The 25,331-nt window shown below is 40.1% G+C and overlaps 1 protein-coding gene across 2 annotated transcripts in view; it reads right to left on the bottom strand.

Moving 5' to 3' along the window:
• Positions 1–9,067: 9,067 nt before the first annotated feature.
• Positions 9,068–25,331, bottom strand: part of LOC122023898 (ribulose-phosphate 3-epimerase, cytoplasmic isoform) — a 42,381-nt gene continuing 26,117 nt past the window's right edge. Inside the window, exon 8 of one of the 2 annotated variants that reach the window (XM_042582317.1) lies at positions 9,068–9,389. In XM_042582317.1, the coding sequence (XP_042438251.1) occupies positions 9,234–9,389 (156 nt within the window). In that variant the 3' untranslated portion in view covers positions 9,068–9,233. Of the gene's footprint in view, positions 9,390–10,014; positions 10,365–25,331 lie in introns of those variants that run through there. The other variant, XM_042582318.1, reaches the window with a different exon arrangement.

The raw sequence follows: 25,331 nt of genomic DNA, 5'->3' as shown, positions 1-25,331 counted from the left end.
TCTAATTAATATTCTGTTTGATTTTTAAATAGTGCTAATATTCTGTTTTACAGGATATATATCTTGTATTTACCTCCGGACTAACGTTTTCTTGCAGGAAGGAAGTTGTTGGAAAACAGGGTCTGGGCGCCCGGAATGGATCCGGGCGCCCGGAAATAAACTTTATCCATTTCGTGCGTCGACACGTGGAGCTTCGTGATTGACTCAGCTACGTCATATTCAGGGTGCCCGAAAGGATCCAGGCGCCCCAAACCTCCTATATAAGGAGGGTAAAGGCTAGAGTCAAGATACAACAACGAGAAGATCTTCCACTGCTTGCTCTGTCGTGTTACGCTCCTGCGACACTCCTCCGACAACGCGCTTTTCTTGTCATTCCTTAGTTTTTGTAGGTATTATTTTCCTTTAAAAACAATTGTAACTTCATCTGTAATATTTCAAATTGCTAGTGGATTGCCCATCAAAAGTACCCTTGCGTGCGGGCCTTGGAGTAAGAGTCGACGTAGGCTCCGAACCAAGTAAAAAATGACTTTTGTTAGCATTGTTTTTTCTTTTCGTTTATTCTTTCCGTTGCGTACTCTTTCTAAATTTTTAATCGCTATTCAACCCCCCTCCCCCCTCTAGCGAAATTCACAATCCAACATTAGGATGATAAACAAAACTCAAGATATTGATTTAGTGCATTCTTTTTGAGTTTTAGGTTCATCAAAATACATAGTTATGTGTACTCCAATCATTGGGAAAGCTAATGTACAAGTCATATGCATTGAGTCCAAAGAACACGGTTGGATATTGGTTTTGAAAATGATTTTAAATATACTTTGGAAAACCTTGATGAAGATTATCTTTTGATAGCAATCATCATTGAAAAGTTGGACACAAACTAAAAGAAAACATTGAAGTTTTTACAAGTTTTCAAGTTTGTGTCAATATTTGAAAATAGGAAGTATTTTCATAGAAAACTATTTTTCCATGATAGTCTATACCTTAAGTAATGTTTACATGAGTTTTAATGATTTTTTAAATTTTGTAAAATTTTTGGAGAGTTTCTGAATTTCGGTTGAAATTCATTTTCAGGAAATCAGACCTTCAATCGATCACCCGATCGATTGGAGTGTCTCAATCGATCGAATAATCGATTGAGAAGGGGTTCCCATGAGCAGAAGCTCACAAAATCGATCAGTTGATTGATTCACTTAAATCTGGATCGATCAGTGGATCGATCCAAGCACTTTCTCCGCGAACAGAAGCTCACGGAATTGATTAGGCGATCAATTGGGTTTCAATCGATTGAGTCCCAACTTCAATCGATTGAGAAATTTATTTTCGACTGTAAATGTATGATTTTAACATTCTAAACAATTTTTAGTGTAGGCAACCATTCTGAACCCTTTGACACACATTTGTATACATTTAGGGGGAGTTTTCATAATGAAAACATGAATAGATTGGTTAAGGGAGATTAAGTAGAAGTTTAGGTTGTGGTTTGGTTTTAATATTGAAGTTTTGAACCTCAAAACTTCTAAAATTGGGTTTCTTAAAGATTTAGAGATTCCAAGTCATTATTGGTGCAATGACAGAAGTTATGAGTATGTCTTTAGGGGGAGTCACTCGCTAAGGATATAAAAATTATTTTCCGAAACCATGGAAGGTGGTATATCCTTCTCTTAAAAAATGCTCAAGGATGAGCATTGGATACAATGAAGGGTATGAGACCTTCATTGTGGTGTTGTGAACAACCAGCGAAGTTGTAAACAACGGTGAGTAACTCTTCAGGAGGAGAGTTCTTTTTGATGTGTGCCAATAGGAGGAGAATGTAGGATTTTAGGCCTTCATTACTGAAAGAGGAAGTTTGTCCTCTAGGAAAGGGGGAAAATGAAGGAAACTCTCATTCATGCCTTAGCATGAAAGGAAGTTGAGGTTATGGAATTAGCCTAACTTAAAGGTATTGTCAAACATCAAAAAGGGAGAGATTGTTGGTGCAATATCCCTAGGTCAAGGCTGACCTGGTTGACTAGGCTTGAGTTGGCTCAAGTTTTAGTCTTGATATTTGGGTTTCGATGTTTGATAATACATGGAGATTGTAGATGCAATCGTCCGTTTAGGGAGATTGTTGATACACTTCCCCTCTGGTCAAGGTTGACCAGTCAGATGTGAAGAAGAGTTAAGTAGGTCAAAGGATTGACCGGATACTTGACTGGGAAAGTCCTAACTGGAGGTTAGGCAGTTGAAAGTCCTGGTGAGTAAAGCCATGCAGGTAAAAGTCCTGGTGAGTGAAGTCGAGAAGTGGTGAAAATCCTGGTAAGTGAAGTCAGGTGGAAGCCCTCGTAAGTGAAGCTAGGTGAAAGTCCTGGTGAGTGAAGCCAAGCAGATGGGAAGTCCTAGTGAGTCAAGCTAGGCAGAGTGAAAGTCCTGGTGAGTGAAGCCAGACAGGGGAAAGTCCCGGTGAGTGAAGTCAGACAGTGGAAAGACCTGATGAGTAAAGCCAGGCACGAGGAAATCCAGATGGGTCAAGGGTGACCGGACATTTGGTGGAAGGAAGTCCAAGTAGGTCATGGAGGACCGGAGACTTGGCACGAGATGGTAAGTCCAAGTGGGCCAAGGTTGACCGGACACTTGGCACAAGGAGAAAAAGTCCAGATGGATCAAAAGTTGATCGAACCCTTAGTGGTCATAAGTCCAATAGGAAGTTGGCATGGAACTAGGAAGTTCAGACGTAATAAACTTCCGAAGGCCATAACTTTTGACTCGGATATCGGAATGAGATGATCTCGGATGTGAAACAAAGCTCATTTCAAGATCTACACATTTTTCTACTTGCCAATCAATTAGACAATCGATTGGGGGGGGTTCAATCGATTGGTTGACGCGATTTTGTGTAGAAATGGTCTGGATCGATTGGGTAATCGATCAAAATTTTCCCAATCGATTAGTCAATCGATTGGGAGAGTTTCTGAGCGAACAATGAGCTTCTGAATCGATCAGTTGATCAATTGAAACCTCCAATCGATCGGTAGATCGATTGAGGGGTTGGAAATCGCACGATAAAGGCTGAATCGATCGGGCAATCGATTCAGGCGATTTCCAGAGAGTACAGAGGCACTCTAAATCGATCAGCCGATCGATTCAAAGCCTCCCCAATCGATTGAGAGCCATTTAATCGATTGGGATCCGACCGTTGCGCAGGTTATAGCCATTGGCGAGCGTCTTCTTCGCAGTATTCCTCTCCAGCGACAAGCAGATGATCTCAACGACGATTCACGAGCTCTCTCCACACTTTTATAGCTAGTTCTTGAAGGCTCTTGGAGACAAGTGCTGGTGCACTTCCAAGGTTCAAGAGGCAACAACAAGCAACAAGTAAGCAAGAAGAAAGAGTTCTCATTTGTATTCTTGTATTTTTCTTCTTGTGTGTGTTGTATTTTGTTGTATGGGTTTGTACGAGGCTTCTCCGCCTCCGACTACGATCGAGAAGGAGGGTTTTACTAGTGGAGAGCGTGTGGTGTGTGGATCCTTGGATTAGTCACCTCTTCTTGAGGTGGATACCAAGTAAATCCTTAGCGTTAGCGTTGTGAGTGTGTTTCTTGTTGTTTATTCCGCTGCACATCATCGAAGAAGCACATCACCAAGCGCGAAGAGCTATTCACCCCCCCCTCTAGCTACAAATCGACCCTAACACGTCGAGCGGGTGGAGACATCAACCCCTGCTCTCGTCCAAGAGTCCACTGCCTCTGAGTCGTCGATCGGATGCCCTCCCTGTCTGGTCTATCTCAAGGGACAGTCTGCGCGTCGCCGTTGGCCTTCCTACCATCAAGGGTGAAGACTAAGAAGTCGGGCATCCGACCGACTTCTTCATCATAGTCGTCCGGGCGGACGACTTCTGTACAGTCAGCCCCGAGCGACCAACGCCACATAACGACGCTCTTGGTCCATTCGACCTCGAGCAGTTTGTTGCTCTTCTCCAAAGCGGTCCGTAATTTGGCCACCTCGGCGTTTGTCTGTTCTTGAGCGACGGAGGATTGGCCACTCGACGCCTTCAATTGCTTCACTTCCTCCTCCAAAAAAGTGAGTCTCTGGTACATGGCCAGACTCTCCACTCAGTACTGCAAACAAAGCGAATATGAGCGCCGATCAGAAGTAAATTATGCAAATGTAAAACTTACCCCAGTGGACATCTGGGTGTGGTTATCCGCGAGTGCCCCCGGAGGCATCACCGCCACACGGGCCCAGGCATCCTCCCATATCTTGGCGAGCGCCCATTGGATGATGATCTGGTGCTCCGGAGCTCAGGAATTGGCGCTGGATTCGCGCCATTCCTTGGTTGGCAGGTGCAAAATTGTCATTATGTGGCGTTGGCCGCTTGGGGTTGATTGTGCAGAAGTCGCCCCGCCCGGACGACCGTGATGAAGAAGCCAGTCGGATGCCTGACTTCTTAGTCTTTGCCCTTGGTGGCAGGAAGGCTACCGACAGCGCGCAGGCTGTCCCCTGAGGTAGACCGGACAAGGATGACATCCGATCCGATGACTCAGGGGCAGTGGACTCTTGGATGGGAACAGGGGTCGATGTCTCCACCCGCTTGGCGGACCTCACCTCGGAAGTGGTGGAGCACGATGAAGGCTCCGCCCGGCACCTCTTGCGCCTGATCAGTGGCTCAACTGAGGAGGCTGAGCCTGAAGCCCCCTCAACTTCGACGACCGGCTATCGTTTAGAAGGTTGGGAGCCACCGATCGCTCCACCACTTGCCTGAGAGGGAGCCACCTCGCTCTTGTCTTACGGCTCCTCTTGCGAGCCGACCGGCTGGAGGTCTCGGCTCCCCAGTTCTTCGATAGCGGCCGCATTGATCGCGACATCTGCAAGCTTCGCCTTGTCGGCCAGACATTCGTGCAGCATGACTTCGACTGCACGAAAGGAAGAAAAATCAATTAGAATCAAAGAAAGGAGTTGAGTAATCGCATACCTAGGCTGAACAGGAGCCGGGTGCGGATCGAACTCAAGCCGAAGATATACAAGACACCCTCCAACAGCAGCTTGTGGATGTCATACTTCTGACTGGACAACATCGCAACTACATCGAGGTAGTCCGATCGACTCTTGTACTTCTTCAATAGAGGCTGAGCCGCCATGTCGAGCTGCCAAGAGGTGGAAAAATCTGGCCACTCGTGAAAACGCACGAAAAAGAAGTACTCTTTCCAGTGTTTGTCAGACGTCGGCATTTTATCAAAGAAAACCAAGCTCACTCAGGCTTGGAAGAGAAAACTCCTCGGCTCGGACGACTTGGGATAGTAAAAGTACTGGAAGAGCCAGGGAGTGAGTAGAATATCGTGCAGACGAAAAAGAACAACCACCCGTATAACAGCCGAAAGGAGTTCGGCACTAGCTGATGGAGGGAGACTCAGAAATATTTACACACGGCAAAAAAGAAGGGGTGGATGGGAAATCACAGACCGACCGTAAAATGATCTCGAAAGAAGGTGATACAGTCGGGCGGCAGAAGAATTCGATCGATTGGAAGGAGAAGGAAGGATGACTTCATATTCGGAAGGAAGTTCGAAAGCGGCTTTTAGACTCTCAGCGTCGCCGACGTCGAACTGGGACTCGGTAGAAGTGTACCAGAGCCTTGGGATGCCGGCGAGAGGCTGCGATGAACTTGCCATTACAAAACAAAAAAGAAAGGAGAAGGAATGAAGTGGCGGAATGGTCGCCGGAACACTGAGACGACGAAAAACTCGAGAACGGGGGAAGAATAATGCGGGAAGACAAAAAAGCTTGGAGGTCAGTGCGATAGGGAGGAAGCTTATGAGCAAAAGGTCGACGAAAAAAGGTTGCTGGGGGGAGGTCGCCGAAGGAGCAGTAAGAGAATGTCGCCGGAGCACGAAGCAGGCAGCACCAAGGAGCAAAAAGGTGAAATGCGCAAAAGCGGCGACACGGACGGGCTTATAAGCTCGGGGGTCGCCCGATCAGAGCCGTTCGATCTAGGTCGCAGAAACCAGGCAAAGATCGGACCGTTGAATTCAAACCGCCAAATGTCACATCAATACCCTATCACGTCAGGCGTGCGGCGGCGGCGGGCGTGACACGTGGCGCATCGCCACGGGTCGGCATTTAATGAAGGCATGGAAGCGTGTTCAGCCTTAATGTGCAAGAATTTGCATGATTTCCCAGATATCTGGGTGATGTTAGCTTGGCTCGCGCTCGCCCAGGACATCCCAAGAAAAGATTGCACAAGTGCAAACCTTCGTCGCGTCGATCGAATTGAGGGAGCATGCCTACGGCCGAGTGACAAACTTCAACAGGTTAATCGGCAATCAACGATTGCATCTCGATCAGAAACCACAAAGTATCGAAGGTCGATCGAGAGGAAATCTGCTCAGAGAATCGTCCAATCAATCGGACTTACAGCCTCCTTCGACTAGACTTGAGGGGGAGGTTTGTGATGTGGTAATGATGAAGGACCTCACCCCGCTGCCACGGTGAAGATCAAAGTCAAGGCGGTCAACGCATAGATGACATCGGTCGGTCGGGCGAAGTATGCTTCGATCGAGGAGAAGGCTCCAACCCGCCATTGCCTTCAACACGGGGAGCAATCAAACAACCGACGTTCAAGGGAGACGATGTGCAGAAGTCGAACCGAGCGACTACCCAGCTTGGCCAGACAGCAGAGCTTGAGGTGCAGAGTTCAACTACGGCCGAGCAGCTACCCCGCTCGGCCTGGTAACAGGAAACAACCAACGTTCAAACAATATGCAGAAGCCGAGCCAAGCGGCTACCCGCTCGGCAAAACAGAAGAAGTTTAATGTACATAATTCAACTTCGGCCGAGCGAGCACCCCGCTCAGCCCGATATCAGCTTCGGCAATAACATAGTAGACCTTCGATCGAGCAGACACACATGGGGGGAGCAACGAGGTTTTGGTTGGCCAGACGGGGCACTAGGGCGGCGGAGTTCCAACCGAGCAGCCAACCCGCTCGGGCTAGCAGTACACTTTTGATAATATCCAGTGATATCCTTTTGGGAGTTGGTGTCGCCAACACTGGGCATGGGTCGCTAGAAGATCGTACGGCGGAAGTTTTCATTGTTACTTCAGAAATATGCTTGGCCCGTTAAGGTACTGTGTCAGAGACACTTTACTGACACGTCTTTTCAAGGGAAGATTTGAGAAGCGTGCTCGCCTTGAGAAACGTGCACACGTGCTACCGGAGCTCTATATAAAGGGGAGGTCCAAACATCGACAGAGGTATGCGATATTCACTGTTTACGCTACAATAGTCTTCTTGTTGCTCCGCTTTCCACTTCATCGTTGGTGACTGACTTGAGCGTCGGAAGACCAATGTCGAGGATCCCTTCCCTGGCTCGGCACTGACATAGTCTGTGTTGCAGGTCCGCGCGGAGTCCACAGGAGGTCAGCGTGAGCGTCACATCCCCAACTTTCCGTCTCTTCGACTTTCGGACAGGATCATCTAATATTTATTCAAATTTATCATTATTTTTTTAAATAAACAACTTTACTCATCATATTTCTACTTACACGAGTTATCTAGCTCGGGCATAATACACTTCTAGTTAAAAATTATTTGATAAATTTAAAGGTCTTAAATTTATATCAAATATGCATCATGTCACCTTTAATGATTTCTTGAGTTCTTAATTTTTTTCCCTCCTAATTTTGTGGTACCCAAGATCATAAACATTTTTGATAATTTTTTTTAATAATATTAAAAAATTTAAATTCATGTCAAATGAGCATCATTATATTCTTATTCTCTTTTCTTGATTTTGAGACCCACCAAATTATCAAATATTGTATAAAACTCTAAGTCTATATTTATCTTTTGTCTCCTTAATTATATATATTTTTTTTACTAAAAGTGTTTCATATTTTCAAAGACCTTAAATGCATAACAAATAATTGTTTTCTTAATACTAAAGCATATATAATCATTATATACTTTTAAGTAAAAATACTCAATAGGTTTAAAGAACTCAAATTCATCTAAATCAGTTCATTGCACTATCAATATTTTCTTGAGTTTGTCTATAATTTTATTTATTTTAAGGTTTTTATTTTAATTTTTTTATATGACTCAGTTGATTAGAGGGTTGTGCTAATAATAGGTCATAAGTTTAAACTTATATAAACTAATTTATTTGATTTACAATAGTACCCTCAGGATGTACTAGTGACTAGCATATGAGATATTGCAATCATGAGGTCTGGAATATAAATCTCGACATAGCTGAGGTAATATCTCCTTTATGTGCTAGTCATTATTTTAAAGGCTAGTAGTCATCCTTGATTTATCTTTTTCGTGTTAACCCTATGATGAATTGACGAGACACTAGAGACAAATATATTCACTTTTTGTCATCTTAAGTTTGTCTATACTTTTATTTATTTTAAGGCCTATAAGGCATTTAAACATTTTTCATAAAACAATATTTTGAACCAAGGTACTTTTGCATAGGTACTTTTTGGTGGTCAGTAATAGGCTTAAAAAAACAGAGACAATAAAGGCTAAGAATTGTTTAATGATTTTCTCGTGGGTGAAGTCCCATGTAATGTATATCCTTTCGAGATCACATGGAACAATTCTGAGAGCGGGAGTTGTCATTTTTTTTTGTTGCACCACAATTATAGGCAAAAGTAACAAAAGGGGATGATTGTAACATCCTAAGAGCATCCACATTACCATGAACGCATTCATGTGTTAATGGCAACATGTTACTTTTTTTTTATTTTTTTTTAATTTGTACTCATTAACGGATTCAAAGAATTGAATGCATTAATGCTTGTAGCAAAAAAAAAAAAAAACATGTCCCGTTGACATTAATGGTTCAGAGATGAACGGCATTGTGGATGCTCTAAGAGCGGAGACGACAATGGCAATTCAAGCACTCCAAACAAGATGGGGAATTATGAGAGATCTAAGGGGGCAATTGTTCGCACGATGAGTTAGCAATGCTATTCAAATACCAAATTGGATCCAACTCTAACACCGACTAGCTCATGAAGAGTTCAAGTTGCTTCTAATTTATCCCAGAAATTAATTCAAATGAGTTCAACTCCAAAATATTCTAATGACAACAACTCAAATCATGATTAATCCATAAAATTTAAACCAGAACATAACAGAGATGTTTATTCAAACAATCGGCAAAGATGCACCATCTGATTGGTTATTCAAGTAACTGAAGTTCATACATATACCAACAAATATTCCAAAATAATATTATGCATATTGCTAGCTGTTCAGTTGAGCATCTGCTACACTCTTCCTTAGAATAGAAATGACTTCTCCTGGCTCTTTAGCTCCAAAAACTGAACTTCCTGCTACGATGCAGTTTGCTCCTGCTGAAGCTGCCAAGTCAATGGTTGAAGGGCCCAAGCCACCATCCACCTATAAATTGTTGATTCTGAAAAATGTTATCCGGTATCGAGAAGCAAGAAAATTGTAAAATAGTAGGCCGATCAAAATTGACAGGTGAACACTGTTGGATCCAGAAGTGCATGCCCCCAGCCAAAGGCAACGAACAAGTTTGATTACTCGGAGAAACACTGTTGCCTAAGATGTCACCTAACTGGAATCTGAATAAGCTTCTAATAAGTCCATGTTTATTTCCCTTTTGAACAAAAACAAGATGAAATGGCATTGATGAGGCAAAACAAAATATAGCCGATCCTCGCCAATGTATAAATTACAACAAAATTAACGCTGTCCAGATGCTTCATACTATGGTTGCAGTTGATCGCTGAATACTTGAATGTATCATCAAAGTTAGTTGGTTTCAAATATATTTTCTATTTTCTATCTCTCTCTCTCTTTTACAGACAGTGATGCAGCAAATATGTTTAGGACCATTGCCATTAAGAATAAAAAGCTTCTTTTTGTGTTTTTTCTGAGGCAGGGTGGCAAATAACGCACTCACAATGTAATAGGAAAATAAATATACATCAAAATACAATAAAGTTTGTACAAAAATTGTAGAAATTAATTCACAGGACTAAGTGGGTAACTGGAAAGGTGTTTGGAGGCATCAAACTGACTGATAGAACAAAATAAATGCCTTGACTGACTCAAGAGGCACAACAAAAAAGGAGGAATGCTGCACTACAAGTAGATCAAAGCCTGCAACTCGTACAGGCCTGCCCAAGAAGAGCAATGAGATTGGCGAATCAAAGTATCATGATGCCAAGAGAGTGGCTCTAGGCTAATGCTTTGCCATCCAATCAGGCGGGTGAATGAAGGGCACATGATGCAAGTTTCACACTCAGAGAATCAACAGACCCAAGCCAAGAGTCTTGAGCAACCATCAACCTAAAGCTTCAAGGGAAGATCTGGTGGGTCAAACTTTGCAATGGGAAGTGGGATCACCTAATTAGCAAGCACAAAAACCAAGCAACCGTTAGGACAAGATTGTAAAGTGTATAGACAACAGCAGGGCCTCCTCAAAAGCCACATAGATCCCATAGGAGTAAATCGGGATGCCAGCTTTGGAGAGGATAGAAACATCCTCGTCAGGGAAAAAAAAAAGACACAAAAAAGGGGCAGCTTACTGAAATGAGGTTCGAAAAGAGGAGTTCAGAAGGTGATTCTGCACCTTTGTTTGCATAGATAACCCAAAAATAAATCCACTTCATAAAGGTGCAAGGCATCATGAGAACAATCATCAAAGACTCAGAGCACAAGCCAATCCTGAGAATCCCCTAGATCGTTGGAGCTATTCGGCACCACATCGATGAAGGCGGCCCAAGAGATAACGATAGGAGAATCAATAAAGGTTACCTAATCTTTCAGAGACCTAGCCTATCAACAGGGAAGCTTGGTGCTAATTCAAGTTACTCGAACCTCAAACGACATCTTAATGGAGAACTAATTGCTCTTTGCCTCCTCATGGCTACGTCCTGTGCATATGAGATTACAAAGATCAAACTCCTGAATTTTAATATTGAAAAGACCTCAATGTGCAAAATACCTCTGAACTACAAAATGAAGATCAACCGTATTAGAGACACGTTAGGTACCAAATTTTTTGTCTTAGTTAAATTTGTGTCATAAAATATTTCTTTTTCAAATTTTAGACAACTAATTAAGCTGAACCAAAAAGTATTTTGGATTTTCGGGGATCGAATAGAAGTTGGTGTAGAGTTGGGTGTGGTATGTCAAGTAGACAAGTGGTTGGAGTTTTCCAATTGAGCTTGACTTGGACTCATTTTGACCTGTTTAGGGTTGAACGAAATTTGTATTTGGGATTAACTTTAATTGTATTTGATAGGATTAGTGAAATTTTCAGGAGATTAGAAGTTATTTGTATCTCCTCTCTCTCTCTCTCTCTCTCTCTCTCTCTCTCAGCGTATTTGTTCCCAAGTCTTCTTTTACTCTTTTCCTCTCTCAACATTGCAACCCTCTAGCCCTCATGGACAAGTTGCTTGCCCTCGACCACAATCATTGGTGAGCCACCGCCATTGCTTCCTTCCTCCTCTTCACGCCCTCCTCATGTCAAGGCGAAACCCCTCTCGACACTAAGACAAGCAACCACAATCTCTCTCTCCTTTTCTCCCTCTCTTCCTTTTCTTGTCCCTTTGCACCTCCCACCTTCGAGCCTTATGTGCTACAATTGCTCGGACCAAGCGTGGGCCGCACAATCAGAGGCACTTTCCCATGCGCTTTAGCCCACATTGTGCACAACCATAGTTCTCTCTCTTCTTTTCATATTCCTTTGTGCCTCACCCTACAAGACTTATGCACCGCAACAACTTGACCCAGATGTGAGCTTTGTTGGGTGTTTCTATGCGCATTTTAAAAATTTTGTTTCGAAAACAAACAACGGAAGCATAATAATTTCCTAAATTATTACAACACGCATCACACACATACAGGATTCACATGTCTAGACATAATCGTAGAAAATAAAACTCTTTGTTTAGATTATACATGCGGGATGACGTTTAGCGAAAACGGCAACCTTTTGAAAGATTGCCTCTATCGATATTGAATAAGCGTGAAGTATATAGGATTTTCATCGTGTTTTCATGCTACATTCGACATACTTTTGCATGCATGATTTGTGATATCTGGATTATATGCTTCATTTTCATGTTTTATTATTCCTAGATACTGCTCTCGTGTATTTTGGTTGATAGGAGCGAAGGTTGGAGCGAAACAGGGAGCGAAGGTGATCAAGGGGAGAAGCCCTGCTTTGCCATGGGCGCCCGTGCCTCACGGCACGGGTCGTGTCCCGTTCGGGAGCCATGCCACAGGCGACTGTGCCGCTCTCCATGGCCTATGCCCGGCTCTGCTTCCTTGCTACGATCCGCCGTGCCTGGCTTGGCTACCTCACCACAGGCGCCCATGCCCAGCGGCACGAGCCGTGGCCCACCAGATCTACGCCTCAACGCTGGACACAGGCGCCCATGCCCAACGGTATAGCCCACGTTGGGCTACCGTTTCCAGCACCTATATAAGGGGATTCATCCGATTGGATTGGAGAGCTCGAGCTAGGACCAGACGATTTTGTCCACCTCCTGGGGAGAGGGTTTTCCCCTCTAGGGGAAACCCTAGAGCCTCCTTCAAGCCGCCAACAATCCATCCACCTCTAGAACAAGGAGACACTCCAAAGACATCGACAACACACCACTAAGCATTTCTTCTCCTCATTTTTTGTATTTGGGTTGTAAGAGTGTTATTATTCGTATCTTTGGTTTGTTATTCCTTTCCATATAGTAGACCTTCGATTCTTAGGATGTAGGGAGCAATTTTGATGTGATGTTGGTATATGAACTATGTATTTGCTTATTTTCTTGTTTAATGATATGTTTATGACTTGTTCTTGTGTATTATGCCTTATACATGTTTGACGAAATGTGTGTGTGGTATATGCCTATGAATTGTGGTGGAATGATTACCTTGAAGAGGAAAAGCTCTAGATTGTATAACCGTGGGGCCCACATGAGATATTCTTTTAAGCGGACTTTCTAGAATGATCCTCTTGTAAGGCTACCAATTCTCTACAAAAGAATATCTAATTAGAGATTAGAGAGTTTTTCTCAAATTAATGTTAGGAAATGACATGTATAATCTAGAGATTGTAAGGTCGGGGGCCTGCGACATAGCGTATTTCTTTAACCAAACTTTCTATGTTACCTCTTCTACTTAATTGCATTAATCTACCGTTAGGTAGTAAATTAGATAACTCTAACGATTGTATGACTGGGGCCTCGGGTATCCCTTTAACCGGACTTTTTAGGGTTGCTTCTTTACTTAATAGCATTAGAACTTGGACAAACTCTCGCGTGCGATCTTCACGGGGTTGTACCGAACTTTACTTAGAAACCCTACAAGAATGTAGGCATCGAGGTAAGAAAATGAACAATACATATGGACATTAACTAACATCATAATGAAGCCGAACTTCTAAAATCTTCCCCCAAAACCAACTTCTCTCTTCAATCCCTCTCTCTTTCTCTCTCAGCTCTGTCTTCCTCTCTGCCTCAACCTTAGTTCTCAAGCTTGCAACCAACCTTTCGATTGTCTAGATAATTCGTTGTGCGAAATCAACATGTGTTTAATCAACAGTCCATGTGAATTGATATTTTTATTACTTAACAACAATTGTGTACTTGCGATACGACATCAATATCCACGCCGAGATATCTACAAGATGGCTTCGCAAAACCACAAGTTTTCATCTCCGATTTAGTACTAACCAAAGGGAGAAGACAATGGATTCAAGAGAGAATCCGGGCTCGGTTTGGCGCCCGACGGCGAGGGCAATCCGACAACACCAAACAGAGAGGTTTATCAGAGGCACAACAGCCATTGGTTGTTATTGTCCGACGACTGCACAACCACTGTCCAGCGACTGGGAGGCTGACGACAAGGAGAAGCGACCTGCGACAAGAGGACAACTCCTAGTTGCTATCTCGCGGTTTGTAGGTAGCATGGAGGTTGAGGCTCGGGACTCGGGGCTGGATGACTGGTCATGGTTGACGGCAGCAAAAAATAAAGGGGGGTACCCCTTTTGTCTCAACGACAGCAAGGAGAGAGTGAGGGAGAGAGAGAGAGAACCTAATAATATTAAGTTATCTCCTTAATTCCTTTCTCTTGTTCTATGAAGAGGTATTTATATATCTCTTCACAATGACTTAGGGAGCAAGTCATAATCCAAAACCACCCGAACCCAAAAACCCTTTAAGCCCACCCAATCCATTAGCATTAAGTTTGATTCAAAAACCAAACTATCTTAGTTTATAACCAAACCAATTTTGGTTCATAACTAAACTAAACTAATTTGGTTTATTATTAAACCATAATGAATCCAATCTTGCCTACAAGAGGCGTGACCCACTATCGCTTCCGGTCTAACAAATATCTTCCATATTTGGCCCTTGTCTAGTCCTACTAGACTTAGTCTCTCTCAATCTTAGAATCTAATTCTCAAACTTATTTTAAGTGCTTCGAATATTCTCGTAGTGTAAGTGACCCAATAAGTTCCGATTATGTTGGTTGTTCATAATTAACCATTAATTATGAATCGATCAAGAGTGACATCTAGTAGTACATTATGACCCTCAATTAATCGAAAAATAACAGTTGATCCAGAACAATTCTGAACCCTTCAACGACTACGGTCATCAATGCGTCTGTTCCTTTCACTCATCTTATATTCACTTGGCAGGACATAGTCTATGTACCAGTCCCTGTTAGGTTGACCCAAGTAATAGTTTCGTGTCTTGTAGATTCAAATTACTCAAACATGTGTCCAAGAAGACCATCCTCTTGACATATAATGTTTTGGCCAAAGATTTACAAGTAATAATCCTGACAAGAGGTCATAAGGTATACATTTTCTTATAAAAGGAGTGATGAATTCTCTATGGGCTATTCAAATATCTTCGGACATATTGACTTATACCCAATCATCCCAGACTTACATCTCCGGAGATGATTGACAATATGTCAAAATATAAGTCTCCATGACCAAGATGACTTGAAACCTTAAGTCTAAGAAAACTTACACTCGAGCTGCAATGAGATCTTCATTAACATATATAGAACCACGTGAAGTCTCATAGCAGGTCATATCCAATGAACTAGTTACTCTTAACCAGCATCCATATGTTAACTCTCAACATCCTAATGTTTCCAGCTAGTGAGGACCAATTGCTTGAATAAACCAAGGAGCATAGCATATAACAGCCTTACAGAATTGATGATATCCAATATCATCAATTTATCAACTAAGGAATATTTCAATACGTGCATAATTACACATAGAGAGACCCACTAATCGTAATCAAATCATAATTTCACTCATACTATGCATTGTAGATTTCATTAATTGAGTTTAATATCAATATCATATACATATAGAATGCACACTAAAATAAGGAATTCTATTTATTCAATAAATAATACAATATCTAACATGATTTCCTTAGGACACCTCTCAAATATAACATAGTCTCACTTGGCCTAATGTTAATCGCCTTGGTATCTAATACTAGAGACTCAACGTAATTCGGATACTTACTTTGTGACAGAGCCTTTGTTAAAGGGTCCGCTAGGTTCCTTCTTGTGAGGATTTTCACAATTTATATTTCTTTCCTACTTATGATCTCCCTAATCAATAATAATAGCAAAGCATATGTTTAGCTCGTTGAGACCTTGGTTCCTTGACCTCAGCAATAGTCTCATTATTGTCGTAGTAAACTGGTAATGCTTCGACAATGCTTAGAACAACACCAAGTTCAGTGATGACTTCTTGATCCAAACTGCTTCCTTTGCTACTTCAGAAGCTACAATGTATTTTGTCTTAGTGGTAGAATTAGCAACGGTTTCCTATTTGAAACTTTTCCAACTTATTGCATCTCCATTTAAGGTAAATATGCATCCAGACTACGACTTGAAGTCATCCTTGTCCGTCTGGAAGCTGACATCAGTATACCTACATATTACCATATCACCATCTCCATATACCAAGAACACAACCTTAGTTCTTCTCAAGTATGTAAGGATTGCCTTGACAGCCACCCAATGATCCATTCCTGGATCCGATTAATATCTGGTCATGACACTTAGAGCGTATGATACATCGGGCCTAGTAATAATATAGTATACATAATCGATGATCGCCGCATATGGGATTTGACTCATGCATATCCTCTCGTCTTGTGTGCTCAAACACATAGACTTTCGTGAATCCTATGTCTCATGGGACAAAAATCTTTCTTAGATTCTTCCATACTAAACTGTTTTAGCACTTTATCTATGTATGTAAATTGCGAAAAACCAAACAATTGTCTTAACCTATCTCTATAGATCTTTATTCCAAGGATATAGGTTCCTTCTCCTATGTCTTTCATGGAGAATGTTTTGGATAACCAAAATTAAATGACTGTAGAACAGATACATTGTTTTCTATGAACAATATGCCATCAATATATAACACTAGGAACACAATCGCACTCTCACTAACCTTCATGCACACAGGGTTCATCTGAATTTTGCAAGAATCAAACTTTTTGATTACTTCATTAAAACGGATGTTCCAACTCTTGAATGTTTGCTTCAATCCATAAATAGTTGAAGCTTGCATGCTTTATTTTTGTCAATAGATGTGAAACTCTCGAATTGTATCATGTACACATCCTCGAACACATTTCCGTTAAGGAAAACTATTTTCACATCCATTTGCTATATCTCATAATCATAATGAGCTGCAATGGTCAGGAGTATCCGAATGGATTTAAGCATAGCTACTGGTGAGAAGATTTCGTCATAGTCAATACCATGATAGTCTTTCGCCACTAATCTTGCTTTGTAGGTAATCAAATTACTATACATGTCAGTTTTCTTCTTGAAAATCTACTTTGCACCTAATAGGCATTATGCCTTTAGGTGGATCCATTAAGTTTCAAACTTGGTTTTCATACATAGAGTCTTTTTTTGATTTCATGGCTTTTAACTACGTGTCTCTTTCCAAACTTTTTAGAACTTTTTCATAGTTAGTAGGTTCCTCATCCTCAATAAGCATTACATCTTTCGATTCACTAGACCTCGAAAATTAAACGTGTCCTACTAGATCTACAAAGAGGTGGTGTAATAATAGGTTTAGTCGACCTCATCCTCATGAGTAATCCGCTGTGGTTCCTGATTAGGCGTCTCTTCGATGTCTACTGAGTCTCTTGAACTGCTCCAAGTTCAATCTTACTCCCACTGTTTTCCTGTAAGAGAAACCCTTTCTCTATGAATATAACATGCCTTGAAATAAACATCTATTGTTCAAAGGGATGATAGAATTGGTAACCCCTTGTTTCTTTAAGATAACCAATAAATAGACACTTATCAGACTTAACATCAAACTTATCTAATACAATACTCTTCACATAAGCAGGACAACCTCATGTCTTCAAATAAAACATATGAGGTTTTTTACCGGTCCAAATCTCATATGGAGTAGTAGAAACTGTCTTAGTCGAAACTCTACTTAACAAGTAAACAACCTATAGTATATGACTCCAAAAGGATTTTGGAAGACTTACATAATTCATCATCAAACTAATCATGTCCAACAAGGTTCGATTTCACCTCTCAAACACACCATTGTGTTGTGGTGTGTAAGGCGGAGTCCATTGAGATAATATGTCATTGTCCCTGAGTAAAACTCTTAGCTTAAGTATTCACCACCTTGATCCAAACGAAGTATTTTAATACCTCTTGTCTAGTTGTTTCTCTACTTCATGTATGTATTTTTTGAACTTTTCAAAGACCTCAGACTTGTATCTCAAAAGATACACGTACCCAATTCGTGAGTGATCATCGATGAAGATAATGAAGTAGTTGAGTTGACATAGGTCCACATACATCAGTATGTATGAGGGCCAATACATCGTTCTCTCGTTCACCTTTTTCCCTAAAAGGTAACTTAATCATCTTACCTTGTAAGCATAAAGCGCATGTATCAAATTAATCCAATTCAACTGATTCCAAAATTCCACACTTGTGTAATTCAGGCATGCGTTTCTTACTTATATGGCCAAGGCGATGATACTATGTGTAGGAGGTTAACTAATCGTCTCTTCAAGCTTGTTTGTTGCTCGTTTCAATATTGAATATGTCATTGAATATATCTAACATGTAAATACCATTGCATAATGTTCCAATTCCATAAAGAACATTATTCAAAGTTATATAACAATAATTGTTACTAAAATTTAAATGAAAACCTTTTCTATTTAAGCGAGAAATAGAAATAATGTTATTTATTAACGAAGACACATAATAGCAATTATCCAATTCTAAAACTAGTCCACTAGAGAGTTTTAACAAATAAGTTCCTATGGCTATAGCCGCAACTTTTGCTCCATTGCCAACTCGCAAATTTACTTCTCCCTTGACCGGTCTTCTATTATTCCTTAGTCACTATGTCATTACATATATGTGAGGTACACCCAGTATCCAATAACCAAGTGTCTCAGTAAATAGTATGACAATTAATAACGAAGATACCTACAGCAGATGAAGAATCGATTGTCATCTTTTTCCGTCTTATGTTTCTGTGACACAAGATAAATCTTACAGTTTCTTATCCGATATCCCGTCTTACCATAATGGTGACATGAACCCTTTGGTGTCGATTCTTGTTTCTTAGCCTTTTTCTTCCCTTTAGCTTGAGTTTTTGACTTCCTCTTAAAACCCTTCTTTGAGGAATCAAACAACATCACATCTTTGGTTCTTTCTTAATCGATGGCTCTATCGTCTTAAGCATGTTGATCAACTCAGAAATTGTAGATTCAAGTTAGTTCATCTAATAGTTCATCACAAACTGTGAATAGCTATTGGACAAATTATATAGAATCAAGTCAATACTTAACTCATGATCCATCGCAAATCCAAGTGATCCCAACTACTCAATGTAACCATTCATATTTAGTACAAATTGCACTGCAGATGAACCCTTCTGCATCTTTGAGCCAAAGAGGAGCTTGGAGATTTCGAACTATTCAGATTTCACTTGCTCATCAAACAACTTACGAAGATGATAAACAATCATATAAGCATTCATATGCTCATGTTGATTTTATAGTTTCAGAAACATCAAGGCTAGCATGATGTAGCTTGCAAGTTCAGAATCAGTTGTATGCTTATGATAAGCCAACAATTGGTCAGAAGTTGCATCATCAACCCGACTCGTGGGAAGAGTCTTTTCAAGGACATAGGCAATTTTCTCAACATTGAGAATAGTTCTCAGGTTTCGAAGCTTGTTCAAGAAATTCGGCCTAGTTAATTTATTTGTGTCCAAAATCTAGTGCAAATTAACATAAGTCATACTCATTTTATTAACCTAGAAATACAAAATTGAGCATATAAGAGAGATAAATTAATTATGTAATGTAAACAATTCACATACATAAAAGAGATCTCACTTGCTTATCAAATTCAAGAACTCTTATTTTAAATTTTTGAATTCGAGAGATAGTAAGTTTTTTCCAAGTGGGACGATATCTACTATAGACAGAAATAACCTTGGAGTGACATTCTTAGCTCTAGTTGTAGGTATCAAATATACCAATTACATATCATGTATATATAACTATCACATTATGCTATCAACTTTTGATATTTACATAAAAGTTGAGTTGTTAACTCATTAACATATATACATCATATGTATATCATCCAACTTCGCTTCTTTCCACATTAACCTTAGAGTGAGTCCAACAAATTAATGTTTTAAGTTAAAACCTTCTCATTAATTATGAGATCATATCTCAATAGTCTAAACATGTCTAATTTAAGTTAGACTTAAAATGAGTCCAATACCCCAAACTTGGAATTAAAGTCTAGTTCTTACTAGAGCCGTCAATTTTGATTGGGCTTGTCGGGTTGACCCGCCTCGCTAAACAATTTAAGTGGGTTCGGTTGAAATTTTATCAATCCATTTAAAGGTAGGTCCAGGTGGACCGACCCGCCTAAGCCCGCGACTGACACGGGTTGGCTCGCAGTGGGCTTGGGTTGACTGGCCGATTGAGGACAAAAAAAAAATTCCCCAAAACTTAAAATTAAAATGGAAAATTCAAGAACTTCAAATACGAGACTTTAATTTGAATCGGATCAGATTTCACCAACTTCTGTACTCAAATCAAATAAAGAACAATTGTCAAAAGAAAGAAAAGCAAACGCTTTGAAAAACATATTATCCGCACCCCCAACTGAAATTTAGATATGAAGATACTTAACACCATTATATATATATATATATATATATATAATTTTATTTTTTTATGGGCCAACCTGCAACCCGTCTTGAGTTGGATTGGATTGAGGATTTTTCCAACTAGCCAAAATAACAGGGTTGCCCCACCCCACCCCGCTAAGTGGTCGACCAGCCTTTCCATGGGTTGCTCTAATTCTTACCATATTAATGGAAAGTGTAAATAACTAATTCCATATTCTATTAGAAAATCAGAAAATTCCCAATTAAATTAGAAAATAATTTTCTAGATTTAGATTTTCCTAACAAATTAGGAAATAATTTCCAAATAAGAAAATTCCTAATTAAATTAGGAAACACATTTCCAAATTGATTTTTCCTAATCATATTAGAAAATAATTTCGAAAATTAGATTTTCTAATAAATTAGGAAACAATTTCCAAAATTAGATTTCTTAACAAATTAGGAAACATATCCAAAATTGAACTTCCTAACAAATTAAGAAATATTTCCAAAATTAAAACTTTTTAATATCGGAGGAAACAATTGCCTTATCTGAAATTCCCTAAATTTTCCAAATATAACTTTACGACAACCTACAATACGCTAAACAAAGATCTATGATTTATATCGAAACACATGGGGGCTTTAATACCACTGTTTGGTGTTTCTATATGCGTTTTAAAAATTTTATTTCGAAAACAAGCAACGGAAGCATAATAATTTCCTAAATTATTATAACACATGTCACACACATACAAGATTTACACGTGTGAACATAATCGTAGAAAATAAAAACTCTTTGTTTAGATTATGACGTTTAGTGGAAACGGCATCAACTAACAACCTTTTGAAAGATTGTCTCTTTTGATATCCACACCGAGATATCTTCGAGACGGCTTCGCTAAGCCACAAGTTTTTGTCTCTGATTTAGTACTAGCCAAAGGGAGGAGTCAATGGATCTGAGAGAGAATCCCGACTCAGTTTGGTGCCTAACAGCACAAAACGGAGAGGCTTACTAGCGGCCAATAGCCCTTAGCTGCTGTTCCATAACTGCACAACCGCTGTTCGGCAGTTGGGAGGCCGACAGTGGGGAGAAGCGACCGACAACAAGAGGATAGCCTAGTTGTTGTTCAGCTGAAAATCCCTACTGTTCGGCAGCTTGAAGGCCGGTGGGAAGCAGTAGGGAGGTCGGGGTCAGGACTAAATGGCAGGCCTATGATAGGCGGCTGCAAAAAGGGGGGCTCCCCCTTTTATCTCGTCAGTGGCAAGGAGAGAGGGAGAGGGAGAGAACCTAATCCTATTGAGTTATCTCCTTAATTCCTTTCTCTTGTTCTATGAAGGGGTATTTATATATATCTCTTCACAATGACTTAGGGAGCAAGTCATAACCCAAATCCAAAAACCCTTTAAGCCAACCCAATCCTTTAGGCTCTATTTCCCTCGAGGCATGGATTAAGAAGAAAAGGAATACTTGTGGAAAATAAATCATTCGAATGGAGGAAGAGAAAAGAAAAGAGATCCAAGAGTAGGGAAAAGAAAACCGTGGAAAGCATGAGGAAAAAATGACAAAAAAAAATAAAAGCGAAGTTGGTCTTGACCTTCTTCATCGCCATCTTCACGGAAGCCTCTATCCGGGTCTTTAACTATCACTCTTCGCTTTTGACGAGCACGGTTGAGGGAGACGGAGCTAGAGAGGTAAAATTAGAACTCCATAGCAGGGCAGAGCTCATCTACTGCGGTTGATGGAGAGGGAGCTAGAGGTAGAATTAGAATCACATATTTGGGCAGAGCTCATCCAATGCGTCTTCTCCTTGCAGTCTCCTTCAAGCTTCATCCCATCTGCACCCTCCTCTTCGCACTCACTCCTAATGGGTATGAATTCTTTGCTCTGTGCGAAGCATTCAAACTCCTTCAACATCTCAATCACTAATTCGAAGAATAAATCGACATAAGAAACCATTGAAAAATTCAAATTTTCAACTGAAAATTCTGCATAGGGATTAAAACTCAAAAAGGGGAAAACAAAACTAGGCACCTTTGGTTAGGAGGAACATGCAAATGGGGAGTTCGCACTTGAAAACCACGATCTTTTTCCTCTCATCCACCAAGCTCCGCACAGACTCCTCTAACTTGGCCACCCCGTTGTCGAAGGCCGTCGCGGCTTCCTTGAGGAAGCTACCGACAATCCTGGTAGCAAAGAACTTGAGGTCTAGTCTGATCTCTGTCGCAGTCGATCCCATCACCAGTTGCCGCCACCACTCTTCTTCCTCCCACTATTTCCTCACTGTCGGCGGCAATGGTGCCGGTGAAGTTGCCACCTAGGCGTTGCCACTTCTTGGGCAGCGACAAGGCTACGAAGGGGGAAGGCATGTAGAACGACGACAATGAAAAAGAAGAGTTACAGGTTGCAGGTGCGGTAGTAGGACTGTGGAAGCACCTTGGCGACCGCCTCACTTGGTCATGGCTAGGGGGCATGGTGGAGATATTACAGAGGAGGAGGAGAAATGCGTTCCGCCTGATTTGGGCAGATAAAAATTAACCCAAAAAATGATCCACGGACGAATTAAATTCATCTATTCATTATTTGATAACGAGTAAATAGATGAAAAGAAGTGTAATTCATCTTTCTTTGTGATGTAAACTATGGAAACTTTTCCTACAAAAACTTTTTCCACTTTTGTACATCCGTCCTCCCAAGTAAAAAGGGCATTAGTATTAAGTTTGATTCAAAAACCAAACCATCATGGCTTATAACTAAACCAATTTTGGTTCATAACTAAACCAAACTAATTTAGTTTATTACTAAATCATAATGAATCCAACCTTACCTACACGAGGCGCAACCCACCATCACTTCCGGTCCAACAAATATCTTCTATATTCTCTCCTCATCTGGTCTTACCAGACTTAGTTTCTCTCAATCTAAGAATTTAATTCTCAAACTTGTTTTAAGTCTTTCAGATATACTTGTAGTGCGTGTGACCCAATATATTCCCTGTTATGTTGGTTATTCATAATTAATCATTAATTATGAATCGATTATGAGTGACACCTAGTAATACATCATAACCCTCAATTGACTGAAAAATCACAGTTGATCTCAGAACAATTCTGAACCCTTCAACAGCTATGGTTATCAGTGTGTTTATTCCTTTCACTCATCTTATACCCACTTGGTTCATGATATGGCTTAAGAGTCAATTCCGTTGACTAAGTCACACCTAATTCAAGTAATAATTCCTTGTCTTGTAATTCAAATTATTCAAACACATATCCAAGAAAACCATCCTCTTATCGTGTAATAGTTTAGCCAAAAACTTACGAGTAATAATGCTGACAAGAGACGGGTATACGTCTCCTTATAAAAGGAGTGGTAAATCCTTTGTGAGTTATTCAAACACCTTCGAACATATTGACTTATATCCAATCATCCTAGACTTACACCTCCTAGAAGATGATTGTTAAGATGTCAAAGTATAAGATTCCATAACTAAGATAACTTGAATACCTCAAGTCTAAGGAAACTTACACTCGAACTGTAATGAGATCTTTATAAACATGTATAGAATCACATGAAGTTTCATAGCATGTCACATTCAATGAATTAGTTACCCTTAACCAATATCCATATGTTAACTCTCAACATCCCAATGTTACCAACAAGACCGACTGCTTGGATAAACCGAGGAGCATAACATATGTTAGTCTTACTGAATTAATGATGTTTAATCTCATTAATTCATGATAAAAAATATTTCAATACATACATAATTACACATGGAGAGATACAGACTAATTATTATCTAATCACAATTTCTCTCATGCTATGCATTTTATTGTGGATTTCATTAATTGAGTTTAAGATCAATATCATATACATATAGAATGCACACAAAAATAAGGAATTTTATTTATCCAATAAATAATCCAATATCTAAGGTGATTGATTTAGGACATCTCTCAAATATAACAAAATTTACAACCATTGGCCTTTTCTCATATGCTCTAGCACATAGTGTGCCCAAGGCCCAACACTAGCACTCGACCCTAGTGTATGGGGCACCCCCTATGCCCCGCTATTGCTCTCATGCATATTAAGATTTGGGCCCTCGTGTTGCTCGCCGCTACCCTAGCATAAATTGTCACTTCATTAGATTATACCACTACTGGTTGTACCAATCATAGTCACTTTGAAGGTAAGGATGCAATGAGTGATGTTCTTATTGATATTGTGAAACCATTACTATTTCGGACTAATAACTAGTTATTATTTAGGTTAGATTGGTTCTAGTGTCTCATATCATCAATGGAAAATTGGTAGATAAGAGCTTGTTTAGTCTAACTCCTATTTTTAGGATTTGATATATTAATACTAGTGAACAAGATTCGCTAAATTAGGATTTAAGGCGGGTTATCCAAATAGGTTGATTGTCCTTGAATTGAGGTAATGAAGATTAAGATAACTAATAAATAGACACTTACCAGACTTAACATCAAACTTATCTAATACAGTACATAAGTAGGACAACCTCATTTCTTCAAATAAAACATATGAGGTTTCTTACCAGTCCATATCTCATATGAAGTAGTAGAAACTGTCTTAGTCGAAACTCTGCTTAGCAAGTAAACAACCTCTAGTATACAACTCCAAAAGAATTTTGGAAGACTTACATAATTCATCATCGAACTAACCATGTCTAACAAGGTTCGATTTCACCTCTCAAACACACCATTATATTATGGTGTGTAAAGCGGAGTCCATTGAGATAATAAGTCATTGTCCCTGAAATAATCTTGAAACTCTTAGCTTAAGTATTCATCACCTTGATCCAAACGAAGTATTTTAATACTTTTGTCTAGTTGTTTCTCTACTTCATGTATGTATTCTTTGAACTTTTCAAAGACCTCATACTTGTATCTCAAAAGATACACATATCCAATTCGTGAGTGATCATCGATGAAGATAATGAAGTAGTTGAGTTCACATAGGTCCACATACATTAGTATATATGAGGGCCAATACATCGTTCTCTCGTTCACCTTTTTCCCTAAAAGGTAATTTAATCATCTTGCCTTGTAAGCATAAAGCGCATGTACCAAATTAATCCAATTCAACTGATTCC

The sequence above is a fragment of the Zingiber officinale genome, chromosome 9B, assembly GCF_018446385.1.
Source record: "Zingiber officinale cultivar Zhangliang chromosome 9B, Zo_v1.1, whole genome shotgun sequence".
Taxonomy (NCBI): Eukaryota; Viridiplantae; Streptophyta; class Magnoliopsida; order Zingiberales; family Zingiberaceae; genus Zingiber; species Zingiber officinale.
This window is presented reverse-complemented; position numbering and strand designations above follow the sequence as displayed.